The sequence below is a fragment of the Schistosoma haematobium genome, chromosome 4, assembly GCF_000699445.3.
Source record: "Schistosoma haematobium chromosome 4, whole genome shotgun sequence".
Taxonomy (NCBI): Eukaryota; Metazoa; Platyhelminthes; class Trematoda; order Strigeidida; family Schistosomatidae; genus Schistosoma; species Schistosoma haematobium.
Window position 1 is genome coordinate 33,399,576 of NC_067199.1, and position 17,571 is coordinate 33,417,146.

At 33.0% G+C, this 17,571-nt stretch overlaps 1 protein-coding gene across 2 annotated transcripts in view; it reads left to right on the plus strand.

The window, feature by feature from the left end:
* The window catches only part of PPFIA2_4 (Liprin-alpha-2), an 89,550-nt gene that overhangs the window by 46,913 nt on the left and 25,066 nt on the right, over positions 1 to 17,571 (plus strand). Inside the window, exons 9-11 of one of the 2 annotated variants that reach the window (XM_051216241.1) lie at positions 990 to 1,535; positions 5,937 to 6,506; positions 16,125 to 16,411. In XM_051216241.1, the coding sequence (XP_051066811.1) occupies positions 990 to 1,535; positions 5,937 to 6,506; positions 16,125 to 16,411 (1,403 nt within the window). Of the gene's footprint in view, positions 1 to 989; positions 6,507 to 16,124; positions 16,412 to 17,571 lie in introns of both variants that reach the window. The other variant, XM_051216240.1, reaches the window with a different exon arrangement.

Consider the following 17,571-nt stretch of genomic DNA (forward strand, 5'->3'; position numbering starts at 1 on the left):
GGTATGAGGGCTGATATCACTTCCCGGCTGCCCACACTGTGGAAGGGTATTTCTTGAGGAACCTGAAAAGGAAATTGGATTAGTGTTGGTCTTGACGACCTGGGAGCGTGACCGCAGAGCCCAAGGGACAACTGCTTGAGGCCGGTCGCGCACGGCCTTTTTGTGGAAGGTTTTTGACGTGTTAGCTCCGTTCTTCAAAGGGCCTTACCGCTGAAGACGGAAATCCGTGAGGTAAGGTGAGGTGTGACATTTTTAGAGTCGACCTTTTCTAACCCCACCCCTCCTTGTGGGAAGGCAGCATCGCTGTCATGCTGGTTGTCTGAAGGAAACACCTTACTGCTGTCACACCCCTCTACAGTCAGCAGTACGACTTCGCCCTCAGACCTTGAGTTGCTGCTTTTAGTCTTACCGTTCTCCAATCGAACTGCCTGGCATGGTAGAACCTGCAGGAACATATGTTCCAGCCAATATAGCTCGGTTGCTTCATCACGATAGGCAAGCCCGACCACCGCGTCAAGGTAGCAGCTTCGATCGGGTATGGCCTCAAAATTCAATAATGAATATTAAAACACATTTGACTTATTTTGTAGGTTGTATATATATTGACTAGAGAAGTGGTCGATTTACAACTATCTCTGATAATTTTTTTATAGTTGGGCATACTGGAAAGTTATTCGAGCAAGCCATTCGAAACTGGGAAAATTCTAAAAACACTTTGTAAAGTCAACTCTCACTAGAACCTTCTAGAAAAAACGATGAACTTTGTCATTCTCTACTCTGATTTGTTAACTACCTATCTTGTTACTAGATTTAAAATGTCTCCAGAAGTTTCCTTACCACTAAGTTTACCTATTAACTTCTTGTACATATACCAATGCATTTGTTAGCGATAATGTAATTAGTTGACCGAAGTACAAGTTTAATTGTTTACTTCATAAGACTTTTTATTCAACTGACTTTTCAACATTTACTTGTGTTATTTTATTTAGGAAGAGAAACAAACTGCTGAACAGTTAGCTGAAGAGCTAGAATTACGTGTTGGTTGTACTGCTACAAATCGTAATGGCAGTTCACAGGGACAGTTAATAGATGATTATTACAATCAACAACGTGGCAATGATACAAACGAAGCATATTATTATACTAATCAAGATGGACGTCTTAATGCGAATAATGTTATGCCAAGTTTATTACCTAATTTTGGTCCAACTGGTTGGTCACCTCCACCATCACCATTAAGTTCTAGGTCAACACCATTCGGTGGTATTTCTAGTGATTCTTTCAGTGGTAGTTTTAATAATCCTAATCGAAATGCATCATCGTCAATATTATCGTCTGTGGTAGTTAGTAAAGAATCTGAACGATCTATTCCTCAATATGCTGCTCCTACTCCATTGGCCGTAGATCCACGTCGTAATTTTCAACATCAGCCTATTCAATATTCACAACCGAGTAGTAATAGTGGTTTTATGTCGCGTAGTAGTCAATTTGAACAACAACGATCAATGTCAGCCGCTGGACGTCCACTGCATCAGGTAACTGATTCACTTAAACAATGTGAAGACATGTCTTGTATATGTCTGATTTTATCATCATATATTGTAAAATTATGACATCGTTTTCACAAATGATATATGTATGCGTATACTTTGTTACATGTATGAATTTGGTTCAGACTTATTAGCAGTGAAACAGTTATCGTTAATGGCATTGAAGGATCATAATGATATACAACACTGGTTAAAGTTGAAAATGTTTATAATCGGACCCAACCTAGTGGCTCTAATGATTATACGTTCATCACAAGAACAAAATATCCTGGGTTCGATGCCTGGTGTTGTCGTGGTTACCTCACTGTTGAGAAGTTTATGCGAAAACGAGGCGAATTTTCGGTGACCTATAGATTATAATGTTACATTAACAAAGATCAATCTGCGACGAATACAACCTATAAATCTAATATTATTCTCTTCTCTATTTGTCATGTATGCAGAATCACGTTCTAATATGTTCCAATGCTTGGTTTTTATTTATTGTAGTTCTGACTAGAAACTACGCTTAATTTTACTCACAAGTATTTTTTTTAGCTTTCATGTATTTATTCTTCTTAAATGTCTAGTTAATTAACGGTAACACGCTATTCGTTTTCTCTAGTAAAACGTTAAGTTTATTTACTATATATATAAAGTGATATACTAACACAATAAGTTTCAAAAAGACCGATCACATGCATGAACGAAATTTATAAATCACTATAGGGGTTTTGTGTAAATTGTTGTGTTTTCGTAGTTAGCATAACGGACTGAATCTAGTTAGACTGGCATTAAAAAACAAGGAGCTGTGGACATTCGTATTGCCCTAGTATAGTATTCTTCAGCACCTAGGACCTACCATTTCGAGCACTAGCACAGTTCCTGGAGTTTCTAGTGATAACCCATGACTAGTGGAGTTTGATCATATCGATTGTGAGATACCCACTCCAAGCGATGGAAAATGGATGTGCAGCATTGCGAATCAATTGAAGTTATACATGTATAGAATTTCGTTCCTGCTCAACTCTCTAGGCTTTAAGTGTTTGCTCGAGAAACTTAAGGCTATGTGTTTAGTCCCTTGTGGTGCGTTGTAGATGGGCACTGCTATGAAGTCCCGATATCGGGACGGAACAAATATCCAACGCTTCCTGGTTTTCAATGTTGGTCTAAGGAAAATCGGTTCGTGATGTGAACTATTAACACTTTTGAAAAGTGATGATCAGCTAGGGAAATCGGAAGGTAAAAATACAAACAGTGAAAAACAATGTGAATCATATCACTCTGGCTAATAAATTAGCATTACCGTGGTTAGTACATATAACTTTCGAACACACATAGTGGCGTTGTTGTTAACCTTCGATGCAACCAAGTTTTCAACAAACCTAAGTAGTCGCTTTATACAAGAACACGAAGGCTGAATTAAGATAATTCTAATAACATACTTCAATTGTGTTTGGCAATGAAAAAAGATGAATGTTTGTCACCTGCTCTTATTGAATCAACTGCCTTTATTTGTTTACACAACTGTCTTGTTACAAACTTAATAATAGTTAGATACTTCAATGTCATAAGTGACTGTCACATCATATTGTGCTCTTCTAATTATTGCCTCCTTATTTAGTTACTAGTATGTTATTTTTATGTTTTCGTATGCGAATTTTAAGACGTTTTTAAATGAGAATGAGTGATAGTTGAGGTGAATATTGTTTTCGCTCTACCTTTACGACATGTGTGCACAGAGTGATATTGAAACATATCGCTATGAAAATCTTTGATCAAATAAGTATGTCCCACATGCTAGTATACAAACACTTACATGGTCAGTGGCTGTTGTTATTTGTTGTAGTATAAACATATAAACTGTAAGTTATTGGGTTATACTAAACATTATATGTTTTAGTTCATACAATTTTTGTTTACTCAAATATTACCGCTGTGAGCAACGGATCATCGTAAACTTATTTTTCATCATCCACAAAAACTTAATATCACAGTATACCTAAAATCATTTATAGGCTAAGCTAGTTATACCTACGACTTGTAAACGTTAAGCTGTTACGACATAGTATCTTTTATTACGATAATTGATGTATTTGATGTGGTTAGTATTTTAAACCAGAGAGCTCGAAGTATCCCTATCAGTGTACTATGAATCACTTTTCCTGACCTGCCATTTTCAATATGACTATTTCTAGTGTTCAGTTTTATCCAACAGAATATATCTTTATTAAATTCACAAACCTGTCTAAGTTAAACGACCGTTGAAAACCTAAAATGCAATGTATCGTCTTTTCGTCCTAGTATGAAACTCCTCAGTAGTGCGTATTCACCAAAGGTAATAGAACATGATTGCGCAATATAGTTGGTTGCTTAAAGTTAGATTTGTGCATCATTGGATTCTGTGTTAGTGGTTTAGAGGTTAACTGTTCACTCACTAGACTTCTGGTCTCAGATTTGCCAATGTGTAGTGCTGAAATGAAATGCTCATATTGTTATACCAAGTTTATAATGATTGTCTTAAATCTGTTCGTGATTTCTATGAAATTAAACAATCTCCACAACCTAAAACTTAAAAAACATATTTTATTGGCTCTGATGTGGATTATTGTTCCTGAAATTCATAGGGTTCTTAATTTACGTCATAAGGTGTATGTTTAATATTTATAGTACTGACATGTTATTTAAGTGTCAATCTGTCTACCTAGTCTTAAATCTCATATTTAACTACATTACTTTATATGTAAGTGTAATTAATCATTCGCCGTTTACCTTATGGCAATCTTGATGATTCCTAACATTTTACAGTTCCAGGAAAAGAATTAGATACAAGATGAGACTGTATATCCAATATTTAATGATGATTAATGATATCTTTCTTGATTGTGTCAAGATTATACCAAAGATTAATCGAATTGCTAGCTGTGGACTTAATTGTTTAAACCTTTGAAACGCTTGATACATTGAGGCAATTTATTTTGCATGATTTGCAATGTACATTTGACCAACCCTGGTTTAATCTCATTCGGATTTGCATTTGAATCACACTTCATCGCCTTCAAGTCATCCTCCTCTTAATGATAAAATGTTTGATGGGCTTGATAATTTGAATTTAATAATCTGAGTTTGCTTGTTCTGTCCCCAGACTACCGCCTTATCAGTGTTCACTTAGGTTGTTTTTTGTGATATAGGGTCTTAGTAACGTTTAGCTAGAAGGTATGGTTCCTTTATGTGCTGAAAATAGATGAGTGTACTGAGAAATATGTGTATGCGGGATAGAGAATTTAGGAGGAAAAAGTAATTGAGGTAGTAATTCAGTAGCCACATCAGTAATGAGAGAAATTAACAAAAGTCAGTCTCAGTAGTTCCAGTGGATAAAGCTTCGGACACTTGAAGCAAAAATGTACTGTATTCATGTCTTAGTGTATTGATCAACACTAGGATGTATTACAAATACAACGAATCAAAAAGTCCCAAATAGAGTGATATACGCATCCTGGATTCCATTGCTACCCACATGCCATATATACTAAAAATGTGTCAAGGCAATTTACGTATAACAATAGAGACTAGTCAATTGTAGTCCTGATTATTAACAATCGTAAAACTTCAAACCTACACCAGTTAAACCCATAAGTTGATGTTAGTGTTCAGTTTCTGATAAATTTTAAGTTTTATATTGACCTATCATGTTCTTCGCTTTCTTGTTAATATTCATTTAACGTTGTTTCGTAAATTGAGTCAATAATCGATTCAGTGATTTAATGTACGGATAGAGTGGTAAAAGTTTAGTCGAAAAAAGGATCACAAATAAGGCCTAAGAAAAATATTGGTTTTTTTCGTTTTCAAGGATTTATGTTTTCCCGTTGTTTGCGTTAGTTTTCAAAAAGAAAGGTTCTGGTTTACAGTCTTAGTACGAACATCAACATTGGGATATTTAGCAGCTACATTCATGTTCACAAGTCTTAAATAGAAAAAATCCACTCATTCTGGATTTGATTATCAGCCCATATTCAACTTTAATAGTTGAATACGTTTTACTTGTAGCTTGTTGATATTCCTTTAATCATCAGGCAGTCTCATATTCATATAATTATTAAATTGTCTCAGTTGTATTACTGAATATTTACTTTGTCCAATCTCATAGTAATGTTGATCATCATTTATTCTAAGTATTTATCGGTGTCGTCATTGTTGTATAGTGTTGTGTTGTCGATTCATTTGTTTTTTTCTCTCATAAAATGTTTTCATAAAGCTCATTCTCATTGTATAAATGTAACATTGATCATTCTATCTGACATTCTTAATTTTTCTTTCTTACAAACAAAACAAAAACTTCGCTGTATTCTACAAATGTGTATTATGCATCAAATCTAATATATATGTACATGTATATATGTGTGTAAGTCTCTGGGCATGAATGGTGGCAATTCATTGTCCACACCACATCTTAATCCTCAGTCATCATCCTCTTCATCTTCATCGCCATCTGTTGCACTGTTAGGTCAAAATTCACATAATTCAAATAAATTAACAATTACAACAACTACAGGAACAACATCAACATCTACATTAATTACTAATGGTTCAACTAGAAGTGTAACATTAGCTGATGCTATTGCTGGCCTTGAATTATTAGATCAAATGCGTAAAGAACGCAGTACACAACAACAACAGCAACAGCCGAAGAACAATAAATTCACTTCATATATCACTCCTGAGAACCCATATGAATTTGGACCAGATGAATATACAACATCATCTATGGTAGAAACAAATTCTAACTCTGAAGTCATTTCTTCGGAGTCAAGTTCAAAATCCAGTCATGATCATCAACATCATCAGCGAGAACAACAACAGCATCAAAGGATACAACCAGTTGAAGAAACAAGACGATTACGAAAAGTCCCTAAAGATAATGATAGTTTTCTTGTAAAAAACAATGAATTTATTCCAACAGAGAATATAACATCAAAGGTATACAAATGTATATATATATCCAGTTTAAAGCTTGCCAGTCAGTTTAATCAATTTTGCTTGCTTTCTTTCTTCGTATAGCTATTATTATTAGACTTCAGTGGCTTATTACGTTGCACTCAATGTCTACTTGCATGGTCTTAGTTTGCAACACAGTTTTTGGTTTTTAATATGTTGTGTGATTAATGAAAAATTGTAAATAGATCCTGATATATATATATATATATATATATATATATATATATATATATATATATATAAAATAGTGAAAGCGTTGCTGTAACTGTATAGTCAATACCTACTGGACTCAATGACTCAGTTTAATAGTTCAATATCAGTAGAGATAATATTTGTATGTTATAGTTGCTGTTAAAATCTTTTACAATCACAGGAAAAAATATCTTGCATTTCAGTGGTTTAATTGATATTTTGATTATTAAAAACTTGATTATTCTCTGACAGTTAGCCGGTTTTTATCAATTTAAAGCCTAAGATAGATGTGCTTTGACCCTAGTCGTCCTACTGGATTAACGCAACGACGTGAAATTAACAAGATGAATAGCAGAGGAATCGCGATAGGGTAGTAGCAATGACAATGAAAAAGGCTGAGCGTTGAGAATATGCTTCAACAAGAATAAGTGAAAACTTATATACGACGAGGAACCAGAACTTGACATTTAGAGTAACATGAATTAATACGTCGGCTCAATTGTGACTGATTCTGAAATACATCACCCAACGTCTCAAATCACTGATATTAGCTATCTTACAAACCCCAACCATGTAGCCTGCATGTAGGTTCTTAATCATAGGTGTAATCGAGTAATACTTGTGTTTCGTGGAATGATAGACTGAGCAACATTGAAGCTAGGGATAGAGTACTTAAGAGAGTCCGCAAATCAGTTGATAAGGCAGTGAATCTCCATGCATTGTGGTGATTAGGACATGTATTACGTATGTCTAACAGCTATCTACACCAACGAACGATGCTTGGTAGTGCAGAAATAGGCTTGAAGAAAGCTAGGGACTGCCAAACTAAAACGTGGCATCAGTCCAAAATGTCATTGATTATTGGTTTTAGCCATGTTAGTAGACGACGACTTCCTGTTTGGAGCCCGTTTGATTACTTCGATAAATGGCTGAAGACTAGGTGGAATGACTCAGATCCATTCATAATGGTGTAGCTGCGTTCGCTTTTAACGCTCCTCTCGATCTTGAATTTCAGCATCCCTTCATACATACCTTTTCCAACCATAATACGAAGGTTTACTCTTTCCTTTTATCATTGATACTCTATTACGTCAATTTCTTTCATTATTTTTATCTTGTCGTGCTAGTGTAGTATGGGAGCTTGGGCCAACGCACGTCTATCAAAGGCTCTATGTTGATGATATCTGTCTCTGTCTAGTCTGTATCTACTGACAAGATTCAGACCAACAGTTCAATAACTTTATGGATTGATTCTATGTCTTAGTGCCCCGTTTAACTTTCTTCCAGACGATTTCTACAAATAAAAATATCTTTTGTCGAGTTAGGCCATTAATTGGGCATGCGTAATAAATGTTTTAGCTACCTCTGCTGATGAAGATTTACAACCTTAATGACCTATCTGCCACTTTTACTAAGTACATTATGCTCAAAAACCTAACACTGTTCACTCGATCAACTATTCTGTTTAAGTCTGCTTCATAAAACCTTATCTGCATACATTTAATTACTTTGTCTTCTGCTTATATTAATTAGGTTCTATCGTAGATTGATTACGTTTGATAATGATTTTCTCCTAGTACTACTGACTACCCAGTGGATATTCATTTGAATTTAGAAAAGTACTGCAATTACTTAGATTGTAAATTCATGGTTTTATCGATTGCAATTGAATTCGTTTAACCTAATTATTATTATTTTATTATATCAGAGTTTTTATGCATTTAATAAAGAAGTGTGAAAATTATATAATTCCATCTTTCAATCGGATATTGCATGCAATTCCATTAAATTAATTCTGTGTGTGTATGTGTGTGTTTATAATAATAATAATTTGGTTGTGTTTATGCTCATTATTTCTGCCTTAACTCCTGTGATATTTATTTAATTAAAAATTATCACATTTATAATGGTTTGATGGAGAACTGTTAGTTGGTACCGTCTTTTTGCTCGATTGCTTTTTACTGAACTGACTGATTGCACAATTGAATAAATACCATTATCTCAACATTTGTTGGATTTCACATAGTATACAGTATTGGTTATTACTGGTTGATAATAGAGAAAGAGATCAGTTTAGTGCTTTACCATGGTGTCGGTTCATTAATTTATTACATATTGGACTGATCTGTTTTTGTGAGATGCAACCTATCTAGTTGGGTTCCTCGTGACTATCGTCAACAATGTTTGAAGACGTTGATTGATATGGGACAGAATCGGTCATCATGGCTTAGATTCATTTACTCTTTATATATTTTCTTAGGCCCTGAGTTCCAAAATTCTCTCTTACTTTTTGTTTCATGAATTCATTCTTTCATACTGTATGTTTAGTGTTTTCTACTACCATTGGTACTGTTACTATTTTTAGTACACTGGGATATGTCTCGATGTGCTGATATTATTTGGCAGCTTGAACGGTTGACGATGTGGGTCAGAGTCAGTAGACAAAGGTGGAATTAAGATAGACTTAAAATGAATGGAAACTGTACATTTTTGATAAAGTTTCTGTAAACGTCTTGAGGTTACAATCACTAACATGTAAAATCCGTGGTTTTATGGTTTGTTAGGTAGTCGGAGTCAGTTAACTGGAAGCAGTGGCCTAGGTTTCGTCGTAGCTGGTAGTCATCAGCATGGAATACATATAATTTTGATGGAACTGATGAACTTTTTGAAATTGTAGCATCCAGCGCTGCAATAAGAGATATTTCTATTATACGATTGGGGCAATTATTGATTGGCCGTATGTTCATCTCTAGCACTTAGAGTTGATCAAATCCTATCGATCAAATACTATGTTTGCATTTTGTTATAAGAAAACCAGTATAATACTAGTTATTTCGACTAATCATGATGAAACCCTAGCAAGCTTATGAAAGTTTTAAATATTATAACAACAATTATATTACAATATTTGTTCTTCCACATTATTTACACTTCAAATAACTGGGTGTTTTTTCCTTCTATTCTGTTATGAAGCTTTTTAATATCATTATTATGAACTTAAGACATTTAGACGATTTCGTGTAGGTTGTTTTTGTTTCTTCGTTGTTATTTTATCGTTTCAGTAACATTTACGTCGAGTTATTTACATTGCTCTCAGTACACTACAGTCATCATTGTTAATGTGTATCATTAGCGTAAGCAACCGAATTCAAGACTTTTGTATGATGATTAGCATAGCCGGTTGTGTTTTTTTAAAGAAAAAAAAGCTAAACTTTACCATTCGCTTAGCTAATAATTATATTCATGTCTAGTTAAATTAATCTACAATCATATAATCAAGTTCATGAAACCATTTATTCCAGTTCATAAACAATTCCTACTGACATATCTATGTAACACAAGTAAATAATACAGGAATATAGGATGTATTACGTAATAATAATTGATCAGTGTAAATTGTCACATTCCACATTGGTACAGAAAGATAATGAGTATTAAAAACTAAAAATTGCGAAACGATAAAGATAAATACATTAATGATAGGGTGAGTGGATGAGTATTTAGGGGGGGGGGAATGGAAGAAATACTGTATAAAGTTTAAGTTTTGATGTATAAACAATACTATGAAATAAATGCATCTGGTTTATTGTTGTGATGTAACTGGAATCATTTGTTCAACATTTGTAACTTTTAATTTTTACCATTTCAATGAATCCACTCCCTTCTATTCTACAACGCTACATAAGTCATAACAGGCAGTGTTTTCAAGGATTATCGTTGTAATAATAATAATAATGCATCATTGATGTGTTGTTATTGTTTAAATTTCGTTAAGGAAATTTATTACGATATAAGAATATCATGGGTTGCAGTCAGATGGTAAGAACCTAATGTGATAAAATTAAGCTGTGCTAGTATTTTCAAATTGTTATCGTTAGTTTTTTTAGTATTTAATGTATACCGTCAGCAGAAATGAAGAGTTGAACTTGGAGGCTGTTCAACTAATATTTTGATGTAAAGGAATCTCAGCGGAAAGGCATCTTATGCAAATGTTTCTCATTAATACACACATAAACTGCTATATTCATGTTTTTTGTAATATGGTAATTTGTTGTTTCAACTGTGTTTTAGTATATAACAACATTGTCTTTACTCTGTTTTGGTAAGCAATCTTTAAATCCGTGAATGTTTTGGAAAAAATAATCGCAAGCTTTAGAACACTTATCATGATTTGATTGCACAAACTTATTTTTTTGACTATATAAAAATGATCGGTAAAAATGCTGCAGTTATAATAAACGTAATCTATCTTCATGGCTAAACTCCTTGAATTACTTCAGTGAAGTTGTGGATCTACCATACGTTTTATGATTTCACATTGTTATCGTATTTGTTCAGTGTTCGTTTTGAAATAACTTAAAAATCCAGTTCATCAGAAAGGTATAAACTTAAAATCTATTAGTATTAATACTATCTACCAAACTGTAGTATCCCAATCATCCCTGTAAACTGGTTTGTATTTTAATTCTTGGAATATGTGTTCTTATTATCTTTAGTGATGAACAAAAGTTTAGAAGTTCTTCTTTCTTGTTTTTTTCTTTTTAAAGATAGGATTTAAGCTTCTCTAGTTTGTTTAAGTTATCTTCCAAATAATTATACTCCAACATTTATTTTAATAATTGCCTATCGTTTGATCTAGATATATATACGTTAACTTGTAGTATTTTTAAAGCTAAAGTAATGTGTTTTTTTATCACAGCCGTAGTCGGTACTTTTTTCACGAAACGATGATTTATCTCTATGGTTTATAATTCAATAATTCTATATGTTGCATCATTGCTTCTTCTTAGTTAAATAACCACTGGATAGCTGTTTTATTCTAGTATGGGACTACTCATCAGTGCCCATCGACAATCCCGATGGGGATGGAACTCAGAACGTTTATATCACACCGTTATCATTCAACCTTTAAAATATTGCGTCGACATCCGATGATTTACATTCCCAAATTTAATTAAATTGTGATATTGTGTAACCATATTTCAAATGCATCATTTGTGGTTAACTGTCTCATCTCTGACGTGATTGAACTTCACCGGTCATGGTTTCCCACTAGAACTCTGTGACTTATCCCCTTAAAATGTTACTAGTTAGCACATGATGATTGTTAGTATGTGGAATTCGCAGAGGTCGCTGGATTTTATGGTTTACATTATGGAGTACCATTGGTTGTTTAGTCATTGTTCATTTGGGTTAACTTTCATAGGGTAAATCAATTTTAGCTAGACCATCATTAAAACTTGAAAGCACTAAACGGTCGTTCTGTCCTACGATAACAGTCTTAAGCAGTAGGTATCTACTATTCCACATCTAGGAATCGAGCCTAGGACCTTCACTTTCGTGAGCGAGCACTTAACCTCTAAACCACTAGACCGACATCCAACGGTCATGCTGTCAATCAGTTCTCGATATTGTCCAACTCTCGTTCAGTACTCGGATAACTGTCTTACACCCGATTTAGTTAAGCCATCTGTCATTGGTTAATTTAATTCCGTTGTTATAAAATACCTTTCATCAGAACCTTTCAATTTCGTTATTGTTAGAGTGTATTTATACTACGTTTTTACTACATCCTAATAATTTTTTAAACTGAATTATTTATATTTGTCTGTTGTATGGTAAAGTTTTAACTTTCGTATAAAGATATTTGCGAGTGATAAAACAACACTTCAGAAGGAATTATTTCAACAGTTGAATTGCCTTATTGAATACCAACAGTATATCTGCTTTTTTTCTCAATTAAGTTTCATAATTTTGCAGTGTGCATGCAATCTGTTCTTCTATACTTAGATCTAATTCAAAGAACTATATACATTTTAAAAAGTATAAAACTTATGATAATTTCGGAATGGGTAAAAATATTGGAAATGTTGTTGAATGCAAATTTCTATAATGTATATCACTTCTCTATAGATTTGAGACTATTTTTTTTACAAATCTCTATTGAATGAACTGTATGCAATTGTTTATTACAAAGATTAACGCTGAATGTATATTTGAATATGACCTACAATTACTTCGATATATTTAGCTTTATTGTCATTAAACGTGTATGGATTTAATGATGAGACTATAATTTATAGACAACCTTTGAGCGACGTTAAAATGGCCTTGAGAATGTCCACTTATTCACTAGGGCTAAATGAGAGTTATAAACCTATGTGAAGAATAAGGATTATGATTTACAGTTGATGGTTAAGGCTAGGAATTAGGTTTAAAGTTTACATCACGAACTGACATCAGCTAAAATGTCAAGACGCTCTTTAACCAAATGGATGAATGGATCTCGCGCCAAAATACAATACATGTTATCCTAAATCTGATTGGTTCGTCCATAAATTATAGTTTCGCCAAAAAGCAATCAGAATAATTTTGTTTTTTGATATCTTAATGAGTATAGATCTGAAAAATGTGGAAGAAAACTCTTTGATAATAATAATAGTAAATTATCTCAATAGTTTTTTGTGGTAAATTGTTAGGTATTTTCAAATTAAATTCATAATTTGTTCTTCTAAAAGATTGGATTGAACTTTTGATTGGTGTATCTAAATCAGTGTCGAAATGTATACCGTTGAACTTCACATACAGAAACTGAACATTTATTGTGCTTGAACAGTAAATATTAAAGACATTTTTATATCAGATTGATTGTAGCTAACAATGTCATTCAGAATGCGTATTCCATCTTATTTACGTGGATGTATTCTCATCTCAGTATTGATATTTAAATTAAGACTGGAGCCTAGAACAAAACTTGAGTGTTTAGTTTAGTCAAATAATGTATTAAAATTGTTGGTCTGACCTATATCGACAGGTAAAGATTTCTTGGTTGAGGTCACAAGTATATTCATAACCAATGTTTGACTACTTTCTGTAATCTGACTTGAAATCAGTTACAGTAGTTTAGTCATATCCATTATCTGCCTTTCTTTCAACTGAAGTATAATTTCTAAAATTTCATTCTTTGATTTCAGTTTTTTCTTATGTAATCCATTTCACATGTTCAAACTTGTATTAAAATTGAAATGTAGCCATCTTGTTTACTGCTTATGTTGTACATTTTCTCTCTCACTATGATGCTGAACGAATTGTTTCAACTTAAATTATTACACATTCTTATAATGTCCTACCGTTAGTGATGGATGGTAAGTTTACGTTTATTGGTGACCTTCATTCAGAGTAAGTAAAGTTTCACAAAATCATCCATTGTAATCGTAAAATTTATGATTATTTCTCATAATCATTACCATCAGTTACTACCAACAATATTATTCACTGTGATCACTGAGGAATTCTTTTGTAAACGAGAATTATATATATATATATATTTCAAAGATAGCCTAGTTGATTATATTTCAAATACCTAGGTTTTCCTTTGATCGAAATTTGACCAACTAAATTTAGAATTTTTAGGAATAATTTTCTCTCTAAAAAGCTTCTCTTATCTAGATCAAGTTCACATGTTTTCGTTTGTTGCGTGATTAATTCTACTTGGTCTTCTTTCACAATTTATCATATTTATTTTTTTGTTCTTTCCTTTTTGCATTTCCTCTGTTCGTTGTTTTTTATCTTTTGAAAATCTGAACCTATATCTTACCGTTTTTACTAAAAGATTTATATATCGCTAATAGTTGTTATTGTATTACTGGTTTGTAATTTATGCTGTTATAAACGGTATATGTTCTCACATTATTGGTCTTCTGATACATACCCTTTTCTTCTTTATGAGAACAAAGCTAGTCGGAGAGCTGGATAAAATTCATGATTTATTACCTAGACTTTATTGATAACTATGTAGTCATAGAGTTCCATTCATGTAAGTAATATCCGTATAGATTAAATTCTGAAGTATTAGTCTTAGATAACTAAATATGAGAAAGTATTAAAAGTACCTGAATTACTCACTTGTTGTAAATAATCTGTACTGTATCACTATCAGTTAGGATATGAGCTATTCCGTTGTTGATATCCAGCACTGAATGTTGGTCAGTATTTGTTGGCATATGTATAGTCTATTTGCGTTGTCTCATTAAAGCTATTTGTTATATATGCCAACAAAAACTCATAAAAATTCAGTTATGGTTATCAACGGTTGAATAACCCAAACCCTTATTCATAATTACATAGACGTCATATTTGTTGAATAAGTTACTGGCTGTTTGGACTCAATAGGTCAGCAGATATCTCGTCGGCGTTCAGAGCTGAAGGTATTCATTTCGAGTTCTAATGTTGGCATTAACAATGGGAGTCATTTATATCAAGTTGACACTTCCCTAATAGAACAAAATATGCCTCCTAGATTCTACTGATAGCCATAATCAATCTATTCTAGGTCAGTGCTTTTTTGTTCTTGTTGATGATAATTTCCTATCGATCTATTCGTATACCTTTATCTATAAGTAAGTTATGGTTTAGGATTGTTGTCATTTATTTCCTTATCTATTATATGTAAATCAAACGTAGTTGCATGTTACTATGTCTTAAAATCAGATCACATAAATTAATTGATCAGATTTGACTAAAACTGAAATCAGAATTAGCGAGTGAAACTAAATATCGTCTAATGATTAAACATTCTTATGCATATTTTAATTTTCTAACGGTTCGGTCGGGAACCGATGTATATTTTAGACTACATTACGAAATAAAAACAGGAAATTATTAGTTCAGCGAAAGAAATTTCATGCTCAAATCTATACAATCGCAATAGTGAAGTATTTACTCAATAATCGATAATATGTTTGCTAATAACATTTTACTGAACATAATACAAAAAAAAATCAGAAACCAAATGTTATTTTATACTATTTGGAATGATTTGGATAATGCGATTGCGTTTGATGCAAACGGTGCTAGGTTTGATTCCCGAAGTTTAAGGTATGTAGTAATAGATTATTGTGTTTAGGTGTTAAAGGTCAATAGAGAAGAAAATGGGGAGAGTTAGTGACTTTGGTGAACTAGAGTTTTATTACAGTAGTAGACTAGATTTTTCGTAGATACAATCATGGGTTTTCTAAAAGGTTTAGTAGTGCTTAAAATACAACTCTTCTCTGCACCAATCTTCCTCGTGGATATGTTTTGATTTATACACCGTGAAATATATAATTCTGAATATTGAAATAATCTCTCTAGATCTCTGTTAGTTTCAACTATTCATTTGTTGATAGTTCTTTTTTGATCTCTTTCATACGATTCGAAAATTTACCACTCATTACTGGACAAAATCTAAATTTTACAAAATGTAATAAAGAAAATTTTTAAATGTTTGCGTATTCTATTAAATTAATTAACTATTGACGAGTTTAATGTCTTTTGATTTGTTTACTTCAGTCTTAAAATCACCAGTAAATAGAAACCATTAATTCAGCTTATTTCTTCTCTCTTTTGTTTTATTTTATTCTAAATCAGGTTAGCAATGGTGGCTTAATTACATCGGATGATTTATTACAAAATAATGTAATCAGTCAACCACTTAGACCTGCATCACAATTAAATTATCACTTACCTGTTGCTGCTCCTACTGGCGCTGGCGCTCCTCCACCACCGCCATCTATTAACCCAAATACAGTGAACAACGTACCACCCCCTTCAACAATACCAGCACAAGAATTGATGAATAATACTAATATGTACATAAGAAATAATTATCGCACTAATCTACCAATTTGTACCACCGGTATTGGCTATCCACCTGGGTAGGTGATTAACATTTTAATGTTGTTGGGTTTTTTTTAATTCTTCAGTATTTTTTTGTTAATTTTTTAAAGAAACATGCCGTTCTACTGTTTCACTAAAATCAGTATTGTCTACTTTTAGTGACAGTTTCTTTCATTAACTTGTTTAGTAAACTAGCATGTGTTATTCTCCCATGATTCTGTAATCAATATCAGTATTTACGCCGTGCGTTAAAGATCTTGTGGTTTAGTGATTAAAGCACTTCACTTCCAATATTAGCCAATCAGCAAACAGTCAGTATAGAGTAAAAATATATTATACGAAACCAAGGAAATAAAGTGGATACACTTCTTATACGTGTTTCAAAAACTTGTCAAGGTTAGAAAGAGGTTCAGGGGTTCTAAAATCGTAAGGCATGCAGTAGAGGAAATCATCCATACAGCTACAGAATAGTCGGCCTCTGGAGCCATGATAAAGTCTCAAAAACTCTTTCAGCCTCGGCCACATAGCTTCAATATTGTTTATGTGCACTCCGGTTGTTGAGTGCACAAAATGCTACTTGTGGATAACGACACGATGCACATAAACAAGCCTATGTATGAGTCTGTACGCTCTCCAAACATCCGTATATATTGTAGTACCTGGCTGCAGCCACTGTTACTGGTGCTTTTATTATCCAGTTCGCAATAATTGTCGTAATTTGCCTTAGTTAGGAATTATATATGGGGTTTTCATCACGAACTGACATCAGCTATAATGCCAGAAATTCATTTAGGCAAATGGATGAAAGGCTTTCGCGTTAAAATCCTAGATCTATTATCTTATGCCTAATTGATTCGTCCACAAATTATAGTCCCGCCGTTTTATTTGTTATAGCCGCTCAATTATTACGTTATGTACAAAATTCCCTGTGAACCGATCGTACGTTAGCATTAAGCACTGAAGTTGGTGCCACAACTTTGAAATCTTCAAAACGCCTCTGATTGGCTCGTCCATAAATTAGAGTCTCGCCAGTTTATGATTAAATTACAATGAAAAGTTCATTTGAATTAACAGTTTACAAATTACTGATCCAGATTTCCATTTTTAGAATAAGTTATAATTTGTTTCAAGTAATATCTACGTATAGTTTTTGGTAATCTTAAATCATCATGTATAATTTTTTATTATTTATTTATTT